Consider the following 18,156-nt stretch of genomic DNA (forward strand, 5'->3'; position numbering starts at 1 on the left):
TGACAGTAATAGCTTGATCCAGTCTGGTCTGGGATGAGGGTACAGGTTGAGGATCTGATAAGGCTTTCCTGAGGAAGTACTCTCTGGGAAGCATTATATAGACCATGTCAGTGAACCATTATTATCAGGGCTCTGATGCACTCAAATGTCATCTTCAGTGGAAGGAGGCGGCGTGAATAAGCCTACTGTGTTTATCAAAAGTTCATTCAACAAAGTCAAAGTACAGAGTTCTGGAGGTATGTGGGCAGAGATTCTTTTTTTTTTTTTAGATTTTATTTATTTGAGAGAGAGAGTGAGCACAAGTGGGGATGGGGGGTGGGGCAGAAGGAGAGGGAGAAGCAGACTTCCTTCTGAGCAGAGAGCTTGATCCCAGGACCCCGGGATCATGACCTGAGCCAAAGGCAGATGCTTAACCAACTGAGCCACCCAGGCGCCCCTGTGGGCAGGGATTCTTAAGTATTTTTTTATATTAACAAGTCTCAGCATTCTAGAAAAACAAGGGACACAATTGGGAGAGCAAGGAAACAGGAAGGGGAACTCAGTTTTGAGTATCTCTGGAATAAAACTCTCTTCCGGTTTCTGGTTGGTTGCTTCACCCTCTCTTGTCTAAGCCCTCTTGTCTCCTATTGAAGAATATTTTCTACAGAGGGACTTTCCAAATCTCTGACTTAGAGTTTATAAGTATCTTGTGGTTCGAACATTTTCATGTTTCATGTTTACTGGAACATGCATTCAATTCATTCCTTGACAAATCTTGATTGAATGTGCATGTTGTTCTAGGCACTGGGGATAGAGCAGTGGATATGGCAGATGGGGTCTGTATACGGAATATGTAGAAACTTACTATGTCAGCTAGTGGTAGTGCTACAAAGGAAAGTAAGGCAGAGTAATAGGATATGAAGAGAGTGCTAGTTTAGATAGAATTAGCAAGGAGGATCCCTCTGAGGAGGTGATCTTTTAGCAGAGACCTGACTGAAGTTTTGCTTTGATAATGAAGTCAGTGGTCTCAAGGACGTTTTCTATTTATTTGTATATTCCCTTTTTGAGTTGGTTGATGAGACATTTCTTCTGCTTGCCTAGAAGGAACTTAAAGAGGTAGAAGAGAAGAGGAAAAACAAGAGATAATATTGTTATTTCATGGCTAATATACAGTGTCTGCAAGAGCAGGAAGTTCTGAGCAGCGCCTCACTGGTACACGCATGTCCTTTTGAACATTATGCCTACATTTTAGAAGACTAGAATAATTCTAGGTTCTGTGTTAAATAGGCAAAGAGTACATGCCTGTAAACTATAATGCTGTTGTCTTCATGTGGGACTCAGACTTTTGATGTAGACTTTTACTCTATGAATTTAGAGTAAAAATTATGAGAGTCTAATGAGAAAAATTAATGCAGCTTTTCATTTTAACTGAAGCATCTTTTTAAAAATCAGAGGAAGATAAATAATTCGTAGGCAGTTACTGACATTTGTGTTTGAGAGTATTTGCGATGAGTTTTCACTGAAGTGTTTCTCTTTGATTTATAGGTACTGCTCTTGATTGATATCCAAGTCTCCTACATCAACACCAACCACGAAGATTTCATTGGGTTTGCAAAGTACGTGAAACACTTGATTGCCACATGCATTCCTCCTCCTAGTTTGGTTAGAATGCACATTGTGAATTTCTGCTACAACCCTACAACCCTACACTTCTGTGTCAGGATTAACTCTGAGTCGACCACGTAGGAGGTCTGAACCTCACGGCCATGAGGCCATGTTTTCTCGATAAAGTAGTTGGCTCTTTCTTTGTGCAGCATATGAAGTCATATGTGTCTTAGATATTCATTGTTTTTGGATGATGATCTGCAGTTTGTACTTGAACTCTCCTAGATAAGCAGTAACAGATGCACATTTAAAATATGTTTGGGAACACTTTCTCACATAAATTTGAAGTATCAAATGCAATTCACAGGATCCAAGCTATTTTAATAACCCTAAATAAGAATATAGAGGTCTATTTTTTTTTTTAAACTATCCTTTGTAAACTTAGATGGAATCTTTTCGGATGAACATTCTCTTTTCTACAAAGTGTATATATTTTATATAAGCTTGTCTATATATTGCTATTCTGTCATACATGTATTCTGTTATATTCTAATATTCTATTGCTATATTCACGGATACTGTCATATAGATATGTTTAGTTATTCAGGGTTGGTTATTCATCATGTGACATTTTCAAGACCCTGAGTTCACCATTTTTTCCTGACCTTTAGTGGAACCAATTTTCCTTTGCTTAAAAAAAAAAAAAAAAGGAATTTTGATTCTAACTCTAAAATATATTTGTGGCATGTACATGGTTCCAACTTCGGGTATATAAAACATAGTCTATTTTATATAAAATATAAAGTAAAGGGGCCAAGTACCATTACTTGAACTACATATTCAAGAACAGGGACAAGTAAAAAAAATATAACAACAAAATGTATTACAAATTTATTTGATTATACTCTGACTTAGAAGCAACAGGTATGTAGGTCATGTAAGCTAAACTACACAATGGCCTGAGGAATTCGTAGGCATATGTTAGGGAGCAGAGGCCCAATTATCCAACAGAAAATTGTCTCATTCTAAACTTGGCTGTTGTCATGATGGCTTAACCAACGGTGTATGTATATTTTGCATCCATTGTGTGGTAGATTAGTTTTTCTAAACTATTTTCTGTCTGTGACCTATGTGTAAAATTGTTAGAACACGGTGATGAATATGTTCCTTTGGTCAGTTGCCTTTTTCGCCACACTACCTACTTCAACTTCTAGATAGGTCTTTTCTCCACAGGCATTTCACATAGACCTGCCCCCCTCTCTTTTAGCCTCCGTGGCTCTCACCATCTGCACTGCTCATTTCCTTCTGCAAAATCACCAGTAGGAAGACACCTAGACTCCAATATGCCTCTCTATCCCTAGGCTTGGAAGGGAGGGGGGGGGACTTGAGAATTTCTGCCCAGTTTCCAGCATAGTCAGTGAACTCCATGTGTTGGTGCCAAGCATTACACTAGTTGCTATGGGGGAAAATATATAAGAAAAAGAAAAAAAATATTTTTGTCTTTAGGAGCTTGCCTAATAATTGAAAAGTAGAGAGAAACACATGTAAAAAGTTAAGCTGACACATTCTCCATTTACTTCACTTGCTTCTTTGAGGAATTTAAAAGAACAACAAATCCTTGAGTCATTTGAAATAACAGGAATGCTGCCTTTAATGTTGATTTTTATTGGTTACAAATGCTAGTTAGGTTCTTATAAAAATGTAACTGATGTAGATGTGAACTTGACACTATAACTTAAAAGTGAAAAGGATGTTGCAGCATTGCCCCGTTGTGGTACCTGATTTAAGGAAGAAACAGAAAAGAATCATAAGGAGTTTGGAAAGGATTCATATTTTTTTGAACAAGTTTTGTAATCAGTGCTGCAATTTAATTTCACCCTTATAGTCTTCTTGAAACATCCCCCCCATTACCTATTTATTTATTTATAAAGATTTATTTATTTTAGAGAGAGAAAGAGAGAGGGAGAGAGAGAATGCGTGAGTACACGGGGGGGGGGGGTGGGGCAGGTAGGGTTAGGGGGAGAGGGAGAGAGAGAATCTCAAGCATACTCCCCGCTGAATGTGGAGCCTCACATGGGGCCCGATTTCATGACCCTCAGATCATGACCTGAGCCAAAACCAAGTGTTGGAGGTTCAACCAGCTGCGCCGCCCAGGCGCCCCATACACTTACTTATTTTTAAAGATAAGTAGTCCAGAGTTTCAATATTTTCTACCTCAGAAGCTGTTCAACTACAGTATTATATTGACTCGGTTTCCAAAGGCACATAATTTTGCAAATGTAAATACTTTCAAACTCAGCTTTTTGATGCAGTCTCTCTGTAATCCAGGTGACTGCCCCATTTTCCAGCAGTGAGGTAAGACTATGAACCTTTATGATATTGGGGGAGAAAAAAGAAGCGTTGTTCAAACTGCTTTAGAAACTTAGCAACTATGCACATTTTTCATCGAATTTAAAACTGCACATCTAAACTTTCTTTTAAAGTACTGGCCTGGGAGTGAGCAGTCTGGATATTTTTTTCCAGGGTTTGTCACTGGTGAGCTTTGGGTTTTGGCAAGTCATTTAGCCTTTCTGTATCTCAGTTTACTGCTCTATCAAATGGAATAATAAATAATCCCTGTCTTGTGTACTTTTCAGGATTGTTGGAAGATCAAATTAATGAAGTTATGGGAAAGTGCTTTTGCAAACTGTGGTGTAGTCTGTAAAAGTGAGAAAGTGCCACACACACACACACACACACACACACACACGCAGATACCCAGAGGAATTTGATTACTAGATGTACCATTTTACTTTGTTATGAAATTTATGATGACTTGAGTATGATTGCCACTGGAATATTTTTTTAGTTGCTGATATTGTCTCTAAATGAGACTCAGAGGTGAATGTTCTTTCCATTTGTATGCTGAGTTGGAGTGCATTTCAGTGTGACATGGGACAATTATGAATATGAAGAAATGTTCATTTCAAAATCACTTAAGGGGTTGTGGTATTTTTTTGTGCTTTTAAAAATTAAAAAAATATGGTTGTAGCTATAAATTTTAAAGTTGGCAGGAATGCTGTTTCCATCAAAGAAGAAAAGTCAAGCCATATTTGAAGACAATTATGTAAGTATTTTTAAGTTCCAAAGATAGAAAATTAAGGTCTGGAGTTGAGGAAAAGAAGCATTTATTTCATGAAATTTTTAGAGAGTTGCCAAAAGAGGGGGAGCACTTCTCAGATTTATAGGATGGTGATAGACATAGCATTTTACACACACATATATTTTTTTCACCTGGGATGACTTTTGTTCTAAAAATTAAAAGAAAAAAAGAAAACAAATTGCTAAAATTAGATGAACAGAATATTAATTCTCAAAGTAGTGTTCAGGACATCTCAAACTTGTCCTTTCTGCTGTAGACCGTATTCTGCCATGCTGAATGTGTGGAAATTTTTTTTTCATTTCCCAGCTATTTGTTAAACATGGACCATAAAATATGTACCACGTGTAATGTGTCCAAGAAAGCACTGCTGTAGGCTTGCTTTGGAATTTCCTGGTTTCTGAAAGCTTGATCTTTCAACTATAATATAGTTTCTGAATCTAACAGTCCAATATTTCAGAAGAAAATGTCCACTTTCCTCATGATTTAAGGATTTTAATTTATCATTCTTCTCTGTTGAAAAAAACAACCCTACATTCTATTTTTTTTACACAATACTAGTTTTTGTTATGTAAGAAAACAAAAGCTAGTCCAATTATTCTTTTATTCACTTCCCCTCTTTCCCTGTAATCCTGCTGTATTTGAATAGAAAGGCAAGCTTGTTAGCTGAATGCCTTGAGAAGTGAACTTTCACATTCTTGGGCTCTTCTTCATTTGTTCCATGGGCACAATTTGCTTTCTGTCTATGACTTATGCAGTCCAGTGGTTTAAGAGAAAAATAGGCTCCAGATATAGACCATTAGAGTATTATCTCTGTGCCACGAGCAGCAGACCAAGGTCCATTTTTCAATCTGCTCGGTCAGTCTCAACACCTGTTTTCTCATAGCTGAAATGATACAGTGTGCAGATTTCAATTCTTGTTATATGAGTACCATGAAAATTCTATTGGTTGTAATATTCATTGTATCTCTTTCCTGATCCTCTGGAATGCCTTTGTTGCCATTTTATGAAAGGTGGTATATTGGAGCCTTGGCACCAAATTTTAGAGCAATGTTGGTTTTTCCCTTTGCATTCTCCTTTTTTTTTTTCCTAATACACAATTATATTCTATTGTAGTAGTGTTTCTAGTTCCTATTCTTACATGAGAATGTTCTCTCTTGTGGAATCAAATTTTAGGTATTATAACAAGATTATTCTTTTGACTCATGCCAATTCAGGAATTAAATGCTTGGTTGCTTACTGGGACTAGTATCGGGTAGAAATATAGGGTTGAACAACTTGCAAGGGCATCATTGGTATCACCTATTCAAATAAGTTATGAATTCTAATGTTTTAAGCACCATTTTAAAAATAAGCAGACTTGTACTTTTCTCTTTCATTCTCAAATCTGTTATTTTGAATATTATCTTCATCCTTAAAATGGATCTTAGGAGGTGAGTCATCCTTCTTTGATAGGCCCCCAAGTTCTAGAGGGTTTTCTTGCATAATATTTAGCCTGTGACTTCACTAAAGATCTTGCAGGGGGAATTGACATCATGTAGTTTTCTTCCCCTTTTGGCTTCAATCTGATTGGACGGAGCCAAGCTGGCTTGTGATAAGCTGCACTCTTGGGACTCTCGACGGGTGTTCATAATCTTCTTGGGGTAATATAAAAGAACATTCTGAAAGAGCTTCCTTAACTCCAGAGCAGTGCCATCCAATAGAACTTTCTGAAGGGATGGGAATATTTTATAATCTGTGCTGTCCAATACAATAGCTTCTAGCCACATGTACCTATTGAGTAGCTTAAATGTGGCTAGTAAAACAAAAGAAATGAAATGAAATGAAAGTTAAATTAAATTTTAATTAATTAAATTTTTGATTTATATAGCCACATTTGGCTACCAGAAACTGTATTGGACAACATAGTTCTAGAGTATGGTGAGTCCAGCTGATTGCTGAGTCCTTCATTGGTGAGCCATACTTTACTGACTGCTTGGTGGTAACCTACAGTGGTAGCTACTAGAAGAGAAAAAGGAGATAACTTTGTTAGTTGCTGCTAAGCAAACCCCAAGGCTTAGGAATGTGCAGTCAACTCTTTATTTTTTTATTTTATTTTATTTTATTATGTTATGTTAGTCACCATACATTACATCATTAGTTTTTGATATAGGGTTCCATGATTCATTGTTTGCGTATAACACCCAGTGCTCCATTCAGTACATGCCCTCCTTAATACCCATCACAGAGCTAACCTATCCCCCCCACCCCCTCCCCTCTAAAACCCTTAGTTTGTTTCTCAGAGTCCATAGTCTTTCATGGTTCGTCTCCCGCTCCGATTTCCCCCCCTTCATTTTTCTCTTCCTACTATCTTCTTCTTCTTCTTCTTTTTTTTTTTTTTTTTAACATATAATGTATTATTTGTTTCAGAGGTACAGGTCTGTGATTCATCAGTCTTACACAATTCACAGCACTCACCATAGCACATACCCTCCCCAGTGTCTATCACTCAGCCACCCCATCCCTCCCACCCCCCATCACTCCAGCAACCCTCAGTTTGTTTCCTGAGATTAAGAATTCCTCATATCAGTGAGATCATATGATACTTGTCTTTCGCTGATTGACTTATTTCGCTTAGCATAATACCCTCCAGTTCCATCCATGTCATTGCAAATGGCAAGATTTCATTGTGTTTTTTTTGATGGCTGCATAATATTCCATTGTATATATATATACCACATCTTCTTTATTCATTCATCTGTTGATGGACATCTTGGCTCTTTCCACAGTTTGGCTATTGTGGACATTGCTGCTATAAACATTGGGGTGCACGTGCCCCTTTGGATCACATTTGTATCTTTGGGGTAAATACCCAGTAGTGCAATTGCTGGGTCATAGGGTAGCTCTATTTTCAACTTTTTGAGGAATCTCCATACTATTTTCCAAAGTGGCTGCACCAACTTGTATTCCCACCAACAGTGTAGGAGGGTTCCCCTTTCTCCGCATCCTCACCAACATCTGTCGTTTCCTGATTTATTAATGTTAGCCATTCTGGCAGTCAACTCTTTAAATGCTCTGTCACCAAAGTATAAAGGATGAGCCTTTTTCTTATACTGCCATAGTGTGTATGTTACCATTTTGCTAGTATTTTCTCTCTCATGGTTACTACTAAAGTTTCATTTAATTCCAAATCTCTACGAACTAAACATAGTGGTGGAGGGAGAGGCACACCCTAACATTTGCCATGGAATCTGCATCTTTGAGGGACTCCATTTTCTTGATTCACTTGCGCCCTGTATGGGTTGACTTAGAGTCAACCTTAGATTTAGACTCCACTTTTTTCTTTCTCATTTGTGTTTCACTTTTCAGTCCACTGCAGTTTTTTTTTTTTTTTAAGATTTTATTTATTTATTATTTGAGAGAGAGAGATTGGGAGAACGAGAGGGAGGAGGGGCCGGGGGAGAAGCCGACTCCCTGCTGAGCAGGGAGCCCGATGCGGGACTCGATCCCAGGACCTTGGGATCATGATCTGAGCTGAAGGCAGTCGCAATGAACTGACTGAGCCACCCAGGTGTCCAGCCCACTGCAGTCTTGTTTCTCCCACACTACTCTACTGAGACTGCTTTTGGTTGAGACAGAACAGTTAATCCAATGGACAATTCTGAGTCTTTCATTTTACACCATAACCATTTCTTGTTGAGATCTGTTCCTTTGCTTCAGTACCCCTCCACTGTCTCCTGGTTTTCCTCTTTCTGTTCTAGCCGCACCTTCTCAGTTTTATTTTGGAGCTCTTTATCCTCTGATCATTGCTTAACAACTGTTTTTTATCATGAGTCTTTCATAGATCCTCTTCTTTTCTCACTTAACTGCACTATCCCTGACCAATACCTCCCACTGCAATGATTGCAGTTACCATCTTTATCTGATGACTCTAAATCTAGACCTCCATTCCAGAACTTGTTCCTGGACTGTGTACCATATTCCACTACATACTAGGCATCTCTACTTGTATACCTTACAGAAGCCACAACCAAATATTTCTAAATTAAGCTCATCATGTGATTGTAGAATTTACTCCTCCCCATTGTTCCCTCTCTCTGTGGATGGGAACTCCCAGTTGCTCAAACCAGAAACCTGAGCATCATTTTCTACTCCTTCTTCCCCTTCTTTGTTTCCCTCCATCTTTATCAAGTCCATTTGATTCTGCCTCTGTAATATTTTTTGAGCTTGTCTATTTCTTCCTGTCATCATTACTACTACTAAAGTTAGTCTTTTCTTGCCTGGGTTACTACAGTAGTCTCCCTGCCTCTTGTCATGTTCATTCTCATTCCTTCTGGGGTTCCCTATTACTTTCAGAGTAAAGTCTAAACTGATTAGTATGGTTTCTAAGGTCCTGTAGAATCCATCTTCTGCTTACCTCTTTAGCTATTCTGTTGTCACTATTTCTGTCTGTCTCACCCCCTAGCCCTGTGCTCTGGCCAGACTGACCTCTTTTGGATCCCTCAATGTACTATACTCTTGCTGCAGCACCTGTCCATGGCACATGTCTTCAAAATATTTAAACTTCCTATTGCAGATAACATTAATGATCTAGTTAAAAATAAGCTTGGTATCAAAATAGAATTTCATAACTATTTCTTAAGAAACTACTATAAACACTGTGCTAGGTAATGCTGGTGGTAAGAGAGGTAAAGATACCCAGATTAATGTAGCACACGACCAGCCATCAAGGAGCAGACATAGTTGGAGGGGAGTTGAGATCAGCCTATAACAAAGTCCTGTTTATATAATACAGGCACAGGCCCAGAGCTTTGGGAGTTCATGGGAAAGAGAGATAACTGGAGGTTTCTAAGAAGGCATAATCCAGAAATGGTACTCGATTGACTTTGAAGGCTGGGCAGGACTCCAGCAGTCAGAGGGAGGGGGTCTAGGCTGACTGTTTCCTGTCTTCCCTGCTTCAGAGTCAATACTACCCATTTCAGGGAGGTAATTTTACTAAAACACTGCTTTGATCATGCCATTTGCTGGCTCAGAAACTTTGAATACTTTTTGCTGTCTCTAATATAGTGGCCAAATTCTTCATAATTGGCTTCAACATACAGTTATTGTACTAGATGGCTCTTAAGGTCATTTTACAAACCTGAGTCTGTGATTATATAATTTTGCCATAATAGTTTTACTTTCCACAACATGCCTCATTTTTTACCTCCTGGCTTTGCTAATACTACTCCATTCTCTTGGAATGCAGTTGCTTGTCTTCCTTTGTTGATGTCTAACCTCTTTTTAAGTTTTCTGTGAAAATCTTAGATCACATCAGACTAAAATAATCTTTTTTCTCTGAACATTTGGACCTATTACTATGCATAGGGCTTATTTGGAAAATGGTCACATACCCCCTTGACACACTCTTTTGTTATTTGAATCTTTTATTATGTGTGCACATTGACAAGGATAGAAATGAATATGCAAAAAATAATTTGAGTTAAAAGATAATATTTTTTTCTTTGAATGAATTTCATTGTGTTCTTATTTTTACAAAAATTTAAGCCTCTTATTATATACTTTTAAAATCATTAGGTCTCAGAAAATTAAACTAAATAAACCTAATTTGGTTTTCTGTGTGTTGGTGCTTTGGCAAAGCCTTCCACAGTGACTTGTGTGTAATAGGAATTTATACAATTAACAACAAACACACACACAGAATAAGAAGATACAAGGTAATTATATCCTACATTTGGAACAGAAGCACTTTATTTTTTAGCTTTCTGTTACATCTTCACATACTTATTCGTATGGAGTTTATCCTTTCTATGTTATTTGTGTTTTGTGTAGCTCACTACCCGTACTAGGTAAATGGGAGGCTTCTGATTACAAGAACTGTACTTATTTGTGTTTATATCTTCTACAGAGTGCCTTGCAGATAACTGGTGCTCTAAAATTTTTGACTTGTGTCAAATTAAAGCATTATATATCGGTATGTTTTCAATATTGCAGATATAACCAACTAAGTACCTATCACCAAGAATATGTCCAAAGGCTCAAATTAACTTGCAAGTCCTTACATGGTTTCCCATGAATACATTTTAATTTTTATTTAGTTATATTTTTAAATTAAATTAAATTTATTTTTTTAGTTTATTTTTATTTTTTTTTTTTAAGATTTTATTTATTTATTTGAGAGAGAGAGAGAGCACAAGAGGGGGGAGCGGGAGAGGGAGAAGCAGACTCCCTGCTGAGCAGGGAGCCCGATGCGGGACTCGATCCCGGGACTCCAGGATCATGACCTGAGCCGAAGGCAGTTGCTTAACCAACTGAGCCACTCAGGCACCCTTTAGTTTATTTTTTTAAAAATTCAAGTATAATTAGCATACAGTATTCTATTCATTTCAGGTATACAATATGGCGATTCAACAATTCTATACATTTTTCAGTGCTCATCAAAATAAGTGTACTCTTAATCCCCTTTATCTGTTTCACTCATGCCCCCACCAGCCTCCCCTCTGGCAACCACCAGTTGGTTCTTTTTATTTAAGAATGTTTTTTATTGTTTGTCTTTTTATCTTTGTTCACTTGTTTTGTTTCTTCCACATATGAGTGAAATCATATGGTATACTTCTTTCTCTGATTGACTTATTTCAGTTAGTGTAATAACTTTCTAGGTCCATCCATGTTGTTGCAAATTGCAAGATTTCATTCTTTTTAATGGCTGAGTAATAATCCATAATGTGTATGTGTGTGTGTGTGTGTATACATACAACTATAATATAATTATATACAATATTATATATTACATCTTCATTATCCATTCATCTATCTATGGACAGGTGGGTTTCTTGCATATATTGGCTATTGTAAATAATGCTGAAATAAACATAAAAGGGCATATGTCTTTTCAAATTGTGTTTTCATTTTTGTTGGCTAAATACCCTTTAGTGGAATTACTGGATCATATGGTAATTCTATTTTAAATTTTTTGAGGAACCTCCATACTGTTTTCCTCAGTGGCTGTACCAGGTTGAATTCCCACCAGCAGTGCATGAGATTTCCTTTTTCTCTTCATCTTTGCCAGTACTTGTTATTTCTTCTGTTTCTGATTTTAGCCATTCTGACAGGTGTGAGGTGATATCTCATTGTGGTTTTGATTTGCATTTCCCTGATGATTAGTGATGTTGAGCATCTTTTCATATGTCTGTTGGCCATCTGTATGTCTTCTTTGGAAAAATGTCTAATCAGATCTGTCCATTTTTAAATTGGATTATTTGGTTTTCGGGTGTTGAGTTGCATAAGTTCTTTATATATTTTGTATATGTACCCCTAATCAGATAAATGATTTGCAATATCTCCTCCCATTCAGTAGTTTTTCTTTTCATTTTGTTGTTGGTTTCCTTTGCTGTGCATAGTCCCAATAGTTTAATTTTGTAATATCAAAGAAATTACTTCTATGTTTTTTTTTCTAGGAATTTTATGGTTTCAGGTCTCACATTTAGGTCTTTAAACCATTTTGAGTTTATTTTTGTGTATGATGTAAGAAAGTGGTACAGTTTCATTCTTTTATATGTAGCACTCCAGTTTTCCCAAAGCCATTTGTTGAAGAGACTATCTTTTTCCCATTGTATATTCTTGTCTCCTTTGTTGTAGATTAATTGACCATAAAAGCATGGGTTTATTTCTGGGCTCTCTTTTCTGTTCCATTGATCTATGTGTCTGTTTTTGTGCCTGTACCATACTGTTTTGATTATTACAGCTTTGTAGTATATCTTAAAACCCAGGATTGTGATGTCTCCAGCTTTGTTTTTCTTTCTGAAGATTGCTTTGGCTATTTGGGGTCTTTATGGTTTCATACAAATGTTAGCGTCATTTTCTCTAGTTCTGTGAAAAATGCTGTTGGTATTTTGATAGAGATTGCATGAAAGATTGCTTTGGGTGCTATGGACATTTTAACAGTATTGGTTCTTCTAATCCATGAGCATCACCTTGGTTAAGTTTATTCTTAGGTATTTAATTTCATTTTTTATTTTTTGAGGGGGGTGGGAGGAGCAGAAGGAGAGAAAGAATCTTAGGCAGTCTCCATGCCTAGCATGGAGCCTGATGCAAGGCTCCATCCCATCACCCTGAGATCACGACTTGAGCTGAGATCAAGAGTCAGAAGCTTTACCGACTGAGCTACCTAGGTGCCCTGGTATTTTATTCTTTTTGGAGCAATTATAAATGGGCTTGTTTTCTTAATTTCTCTTTTTGCTATTTCATTATTAGCATATAGAAATGCATCAGATTTCCACATATTAATTTTGTATCCTGAGACTATTGATGTATTAGTTCTAGTAGTTTTTTGGTGGATTCTTTCAGGTTTTCTATATAAAGTATCATGTCATCTGCAAATAGTGACAGTTTTACTTCTTCCTTACCAATCTGGATGCCTTTTACTTCCTTTTCTTGTTTGATTTTCGTGGCTAGAACTTTCAGTACTATGTTGAACAAAAGTGGTGAGAGTGGACATCTTGATTTTGTTCCTGTTCTTAGAGGAAAAGCTCTTGTTTTTTCACCACTGATTATGATGTTAGCTATGTGTTTTTCATATAAGGCCTTTATTATGTTGGGGTATGTTCCTTCTAAACCTACTTTGTTGAGTTTTTACCATGAATGGATGATGTAGTTTGTCAAATGCTTTTTATGCATCTAGTGAGGTGATTATATGGTTTGTCTCTTTTCTCTTGTCAATGTGATTAATTTGCGAATATTGAACCACTCTTGCATCCCTGGAATAAATCCCACTTGATCATGATGAATGATCTCTTAATGTTTTGTTAGATTTGTTTTGCTAAGATTTCGTTGAGGATTTCTTTCTTTCTTTCTTTTTTATTTTTTGGTGTTGTTGAGGATTTCTGCATCTGTGTTCATCAAAGATATTGGCCTGTGGTTTTCCTTTTTTGTGGTATCTTTATCTGGTTTTAGTATCAGGGTAATACTGGCCTCAGAATGAATTTGGATGCTTTCCTTCCTCTTCTATTATTTGGAATATTTCAAGAAGAATAGGTGTTAACTCTACTTTAAATGTTTGGTAGAATTCACATATGAAGTCGTCTTGTCTTGGACTTTTGTTTGGAGGTTTTTTTTTTTTTTTTTTTTTTACTGATTCAATTTCACTGCTGGTAATGGGTCTGTTCTAATTTTGTTTTTTCCTGATTCAGCTTTGGAAGGTTATATGTTTCTAGGAATTTCTTGTAGGTTGTCTGATTTGTTGGCATATAATTTTTCATAATATTCTCTTATAATCCTTTCTATTTCTATGGTGTGGGTTGTTATTTCTCCTCCTTTATTTCAGATTTTATTTATTTGAGACCTCTCTCTTTTTCTTGATGAGTCTGGCTAAAGATAAAGAGTTTTGTTGATTTTTTCTAAGAACCAGCTTCTGGTTTCATTAATCTGTTTTATTGGTTTTTATTTTTTTTAGTCTCTATTTCATTTGTTTCTGCTCTAATTTTTATTTTCTTCCTTCTACTGGCTTTGGGCTCTGTTTTCCTTTTTCTAGCTCCTTTAGGTGTAAGCTTAGGTTGCTTATTTGAGATTTTTCTTGCTTTTTGAGATAGGCCTGTATTGCTATAATCATCCCTCTCTGAACAGCTTATGCTGCATCTCAAAGATTTTGGACCATGTGTTTTCATTTTCATTTCTCCCCATGTATTTTTTATTTCCTCTTTGAATTTCTTGGTTGACACATTCATTGTTTAGTAGCATGTTATTTAGCCTCCATGTATTTGTGTTCTTTCTACTTTTTTTTTCTTGTGAATGGCTTCTAGTTTTATACCATTGTGGTCAGAAAAGATCCATGATACGATTTCAATCTTTTTGAATTTGTTGAATAAAAACCTTGTTTTGTGGCCTAATTGTGATGTATTCTGGAGAATGTTTCATGTACACTTGAAAAGATTATGTATTCCACTGTTTTTGGATAGAATGTTCAAATTTATCTGTTAGATCCATTTGGTTTAATGTGTCACTCAGATACTATTTCCTTGTAGATATTCTGCCTGGCTGATCTATCCATTGATGTTAGTGGGGTGTTAAAGTTCACTACTATTGTTGTATTACTGTCAGTTTCTTCCTTTATGTCTGTTAATGGTTGCTTTATGTATTTAGTTGTTCCTATGTTGGGCCTACAAATATTTACAACTGTTATATACTCTGGTTGGATTATTGCCTTTATCATTATATAGGGTCCTTCTTTGTCTCTTGTTGCAGTCTTTGTTTTAAAGTCTATATTGTCTGATAAAAATATTGCTACCCCAGCTTTCTTTTTGCCTCCATTTGCATGGTAAATGCTTATTCCATCCCTTCACTTTCAATTTGCATGTATCTTTAGGTCTGAAGTGAGTTTCTTGTAGGTAGCCCATAGATGGGTGTTGCTTTTTTTTTTTTTTTATCCATCAGTCACTCGAGGTCTTTTGATTGGAGCATTTAGTCCATTTACATCCAAAGTAATTATTGATTGGTATGCACTTATTGCCATTTTGTTACTTGTTTTATGGTTGTTTTTGTAGTTCTTCCCTGTTCCTTACTTCTCTTGCTCTCTTCCCTTATGGTTTTATGTCTCTCTTTAGTGTATGCTTGGATTGCTTTCTTCTTATTTTTTGCATATCTATTACAGGTTTTTAATTTGTGGTTACCCTTAGGCTCATATATACCATTTTATGCATATAGCAGTCTATATTAAGTTAATGGTCACTTAAGTTTGAACCCATTCCAAAAGCACTAAATTTTTCTTCCCCCTCCCATGTTTCATGTATATGATGTCATACTTTACATCCTCTTATTTTGTGAATCTCTTGACTGATATTTATAGATATAACTGATTTTACTGCCTTTGTGCTTTAACCTCCGTACTGGTTTTATAAGTGATTAATCTAATACTTTCATTATGTTTGTATTTAACTGAAATTTTTTCCTTTCACAATTTTCTTACACCTGAGTATGGCCTTTTCTTTCTGCTCAAAGGATTCCCTTTAATGTTTCTTGTAAGGCTGGTTTAATTGTGAAGAACTCCTTTAACCTTTGTTGTCTGGGAAATTATCTCTCCTTCTATTCTGAATAATAGCCTTGCTGAGTAAAGTATGTTTGGTTGCAGGTTTTTTCCTTTCAGCACATTGAATATACCATTCCACTCTCTTCTGGCCTGCAAAGTTTCTGCTGAAAAATCAGCTCATAGCCTTATGGGGTTTCCCTTCTATGTAACTGTTTTCTTTTCTCTTGCTGCTTTTAAACTTCTCTTTATCACTACTTTTGCCATTTTAATTATTATGTGTCTTGGTGTGGGCCTTCTTGGGTTGATTTTATTGGGCGCTCTCTGTGCCTTCTGGAATCAGATACCTGTTTCCTTCCACAGATTAGGGAAGTTTTCAGCTATTATTTCCTCAAATAAAATTTCTGCCCCCTTTTCTTCTCCTTCTGGAATCCCTATAATGCAAATGTTATTATACTTGATGATGTTGCTGAGTTCCCTTAACCTATCTCATTTTTTTATTAATTTTTTTTTCTTTTTGCTGTTCAGCTTGGTTTCTTTCCAGTACTCTGTCTTCCAGCTTGTTGATCCATTCTTCTGCCTCCTCAAATCTACTATTACTAGATTCCTATAGTGTATTTTTAATTTCATTTATTGAGTTCTTCATCTCTGATTGGTTCTTTTTTATATTTTCTATCTTTTTGTTGAAGGTCTCACTGAGATCCTCCATCCTTTTCTCAAGTCCATTAAGTATCTTTATGACCATTACTTTGATTTTTTTTTAAATCAGACATATTCTTGTCTTTGTTTCATTTAGCTCTGTTGCTGTGGTTTTGTCCTATTCTTTAATTTGTGACATATTCCTCTGTCTCCTCATTTTGTCTAACTGTGTTTGTGTCTATGTATTAGGAAAAGCAGTTACGTCTCCTGGATCTTGAAAGTAGTGGTTTTATGAGGAAGAGGTCCTGTGGTGCCCTGTAGCACAAGGACCTCTGTTCACCAGAACCAGGCAGTTCAGGGGTGTCTCCTGTATGGGTTTCATGTACCCTATTGTTGTGGCTAAGCTTTCTTTGCCTTCAGTCCAGTCAACTGTAATGGCTCACTTTACCTGTTTTGGGCAAGATTTAGTCCCTTTGCTGTTAAGGGGCCAGCCAGGGGCCCCTGTGGGCTTGTAGTTGGGTAATGGGGCAGTCAGACTAGATGTCTGCCCTCAGCCTATTTGTCAGGACTGCAAAGTGACCCCAAACTGCAGGGCTCTCTCCCTGTGCTGCCTCCTGGGAGGTTTTTGTTGGTGGGTGGGGCTGGCATTTAGACCAAGATACCTGCCCCCATACTGTCTGCTGGGACTGCAGATACACTGATCAGCAGGGGACTCTCTCTGCATTGCCAGTTATAAGGCCTGGCTGCTGGGGATGCAATAGGATTGGTATGTGTGGTTATTTTCCCCTTTCATCAGGGCAGGAGTCACTTTGGAGTGGTGTCAGTCCCTGTTGGGGCTGCTTGCAGGATGAGATACAATAAGAGCCACTTTGAGGGGACTTCTGCAGAGTGGGGCAGGTTGGATGGGGTGAATCCACAGAATGTGGGGGTGGGGAACACAGTGTCAACAAGATAGGTAGAGGTTATTGAAGCTGCTTCCCGCAGGTATCTGGCTGTCTAGGCTTGGGATGGGGATGGGTGCATGGGAAGAAATGGCACTTGCCAGCTCTTTTGTTCTTGGAGAATTCTCCTAATGATTTTTGCCCCTCCAGCATTCGTTCTGAAATTGGTAAATAAATCTCCTTCCCATATATTCCATGTGCTTTTCAAACTGTTGCTTCTGTATCTAGGTGGTTTTATTTGCTGTACTGTTTCATTAAGGGCAGGGACTTAGTTTCTTGTCCCTCTCCACATCTCCCAGAGTTGAGCCTGCTGATTTTTAAAGTACCAGAGTTAAGCCCCACTGTAAAAATCTCATGAAGTTAAGCTCGAGTTTTCAAAGCCAAATGTTATGGGGACTTGTATTCCTAGTGCAGGTCCCCTGTGCCTGGGGTGCCTGGTATGAGGTCTTCTCCACTCTTGTGGTGTCCCTTCCATTTGTGGTTGGTCTCACCAGGAGTTTGGTTCCCCACCGCCTTTGCGCCTCTGACCTTTTTTGATGTGACCTCCTCTGTATGATTAACTGTGGAAAGTCTGTCCTGTCAGTCTTTGGGTCATTTTCTGCTTTGGTTGCACTGATGTTGCTGTTATCTAGGTATGTTCGTTGGACCAAGTCAGCTTAGGATCCTCCTACTCTGTTATCTTCCTAGAAGTCCTCCCATTTTTAAATAAATATTTTAAAATACTTTTAGTTCAATCATCATTGCATATATAAGAATTATGATAAAGAATGTTTTCTAACTAGAAGTTTATTTTTTTATTATGTTGCTTATATAGTAACTTCAAGTATCTAAATACATCTTTAATAAGTATCCTTGTC

At 37.1% G+C, this 18,156-nt stretch overlaps 1 protein-coding gene across 7 annotated transcripts in view; it reads left to right on the plus strand.

The window, feature by feature from the left end:
- Positions 1–18,156, plus strand: part of DNM3 (dynamin 3) — a 539,814-nt gene that overhangs the window by 221,115 nt on the left and 300,543 nt on the right. For all 7 annotated transcript variants that reach the window (XM_078077964.1, XM_078077966.1, XM_078077967.1 and 4 more), the window contains exon 12: positions 1,525–1,595. In XM_078077964.1, coding sequence (XP_077934090.1) covers positions 1,525–1,595 — 71 coding nt within the window. The remainder of the gene's footprint in view (positions 1–1,524; positions 1,596–18,156) is intronic.

Source organism: Halichoerus grypus, chromosome 7, assembly GCF_964656455.1.
Source record: "Halichoerus grypus chromosome 7, mHalGry1.hap1.1, whole genome shotgun sequence".
NCBI lineage: Eukaryota > Metazoa > Chordata > Mammalia > Carnivora > Phocidae > Halichoerus > Halichoerus grypus.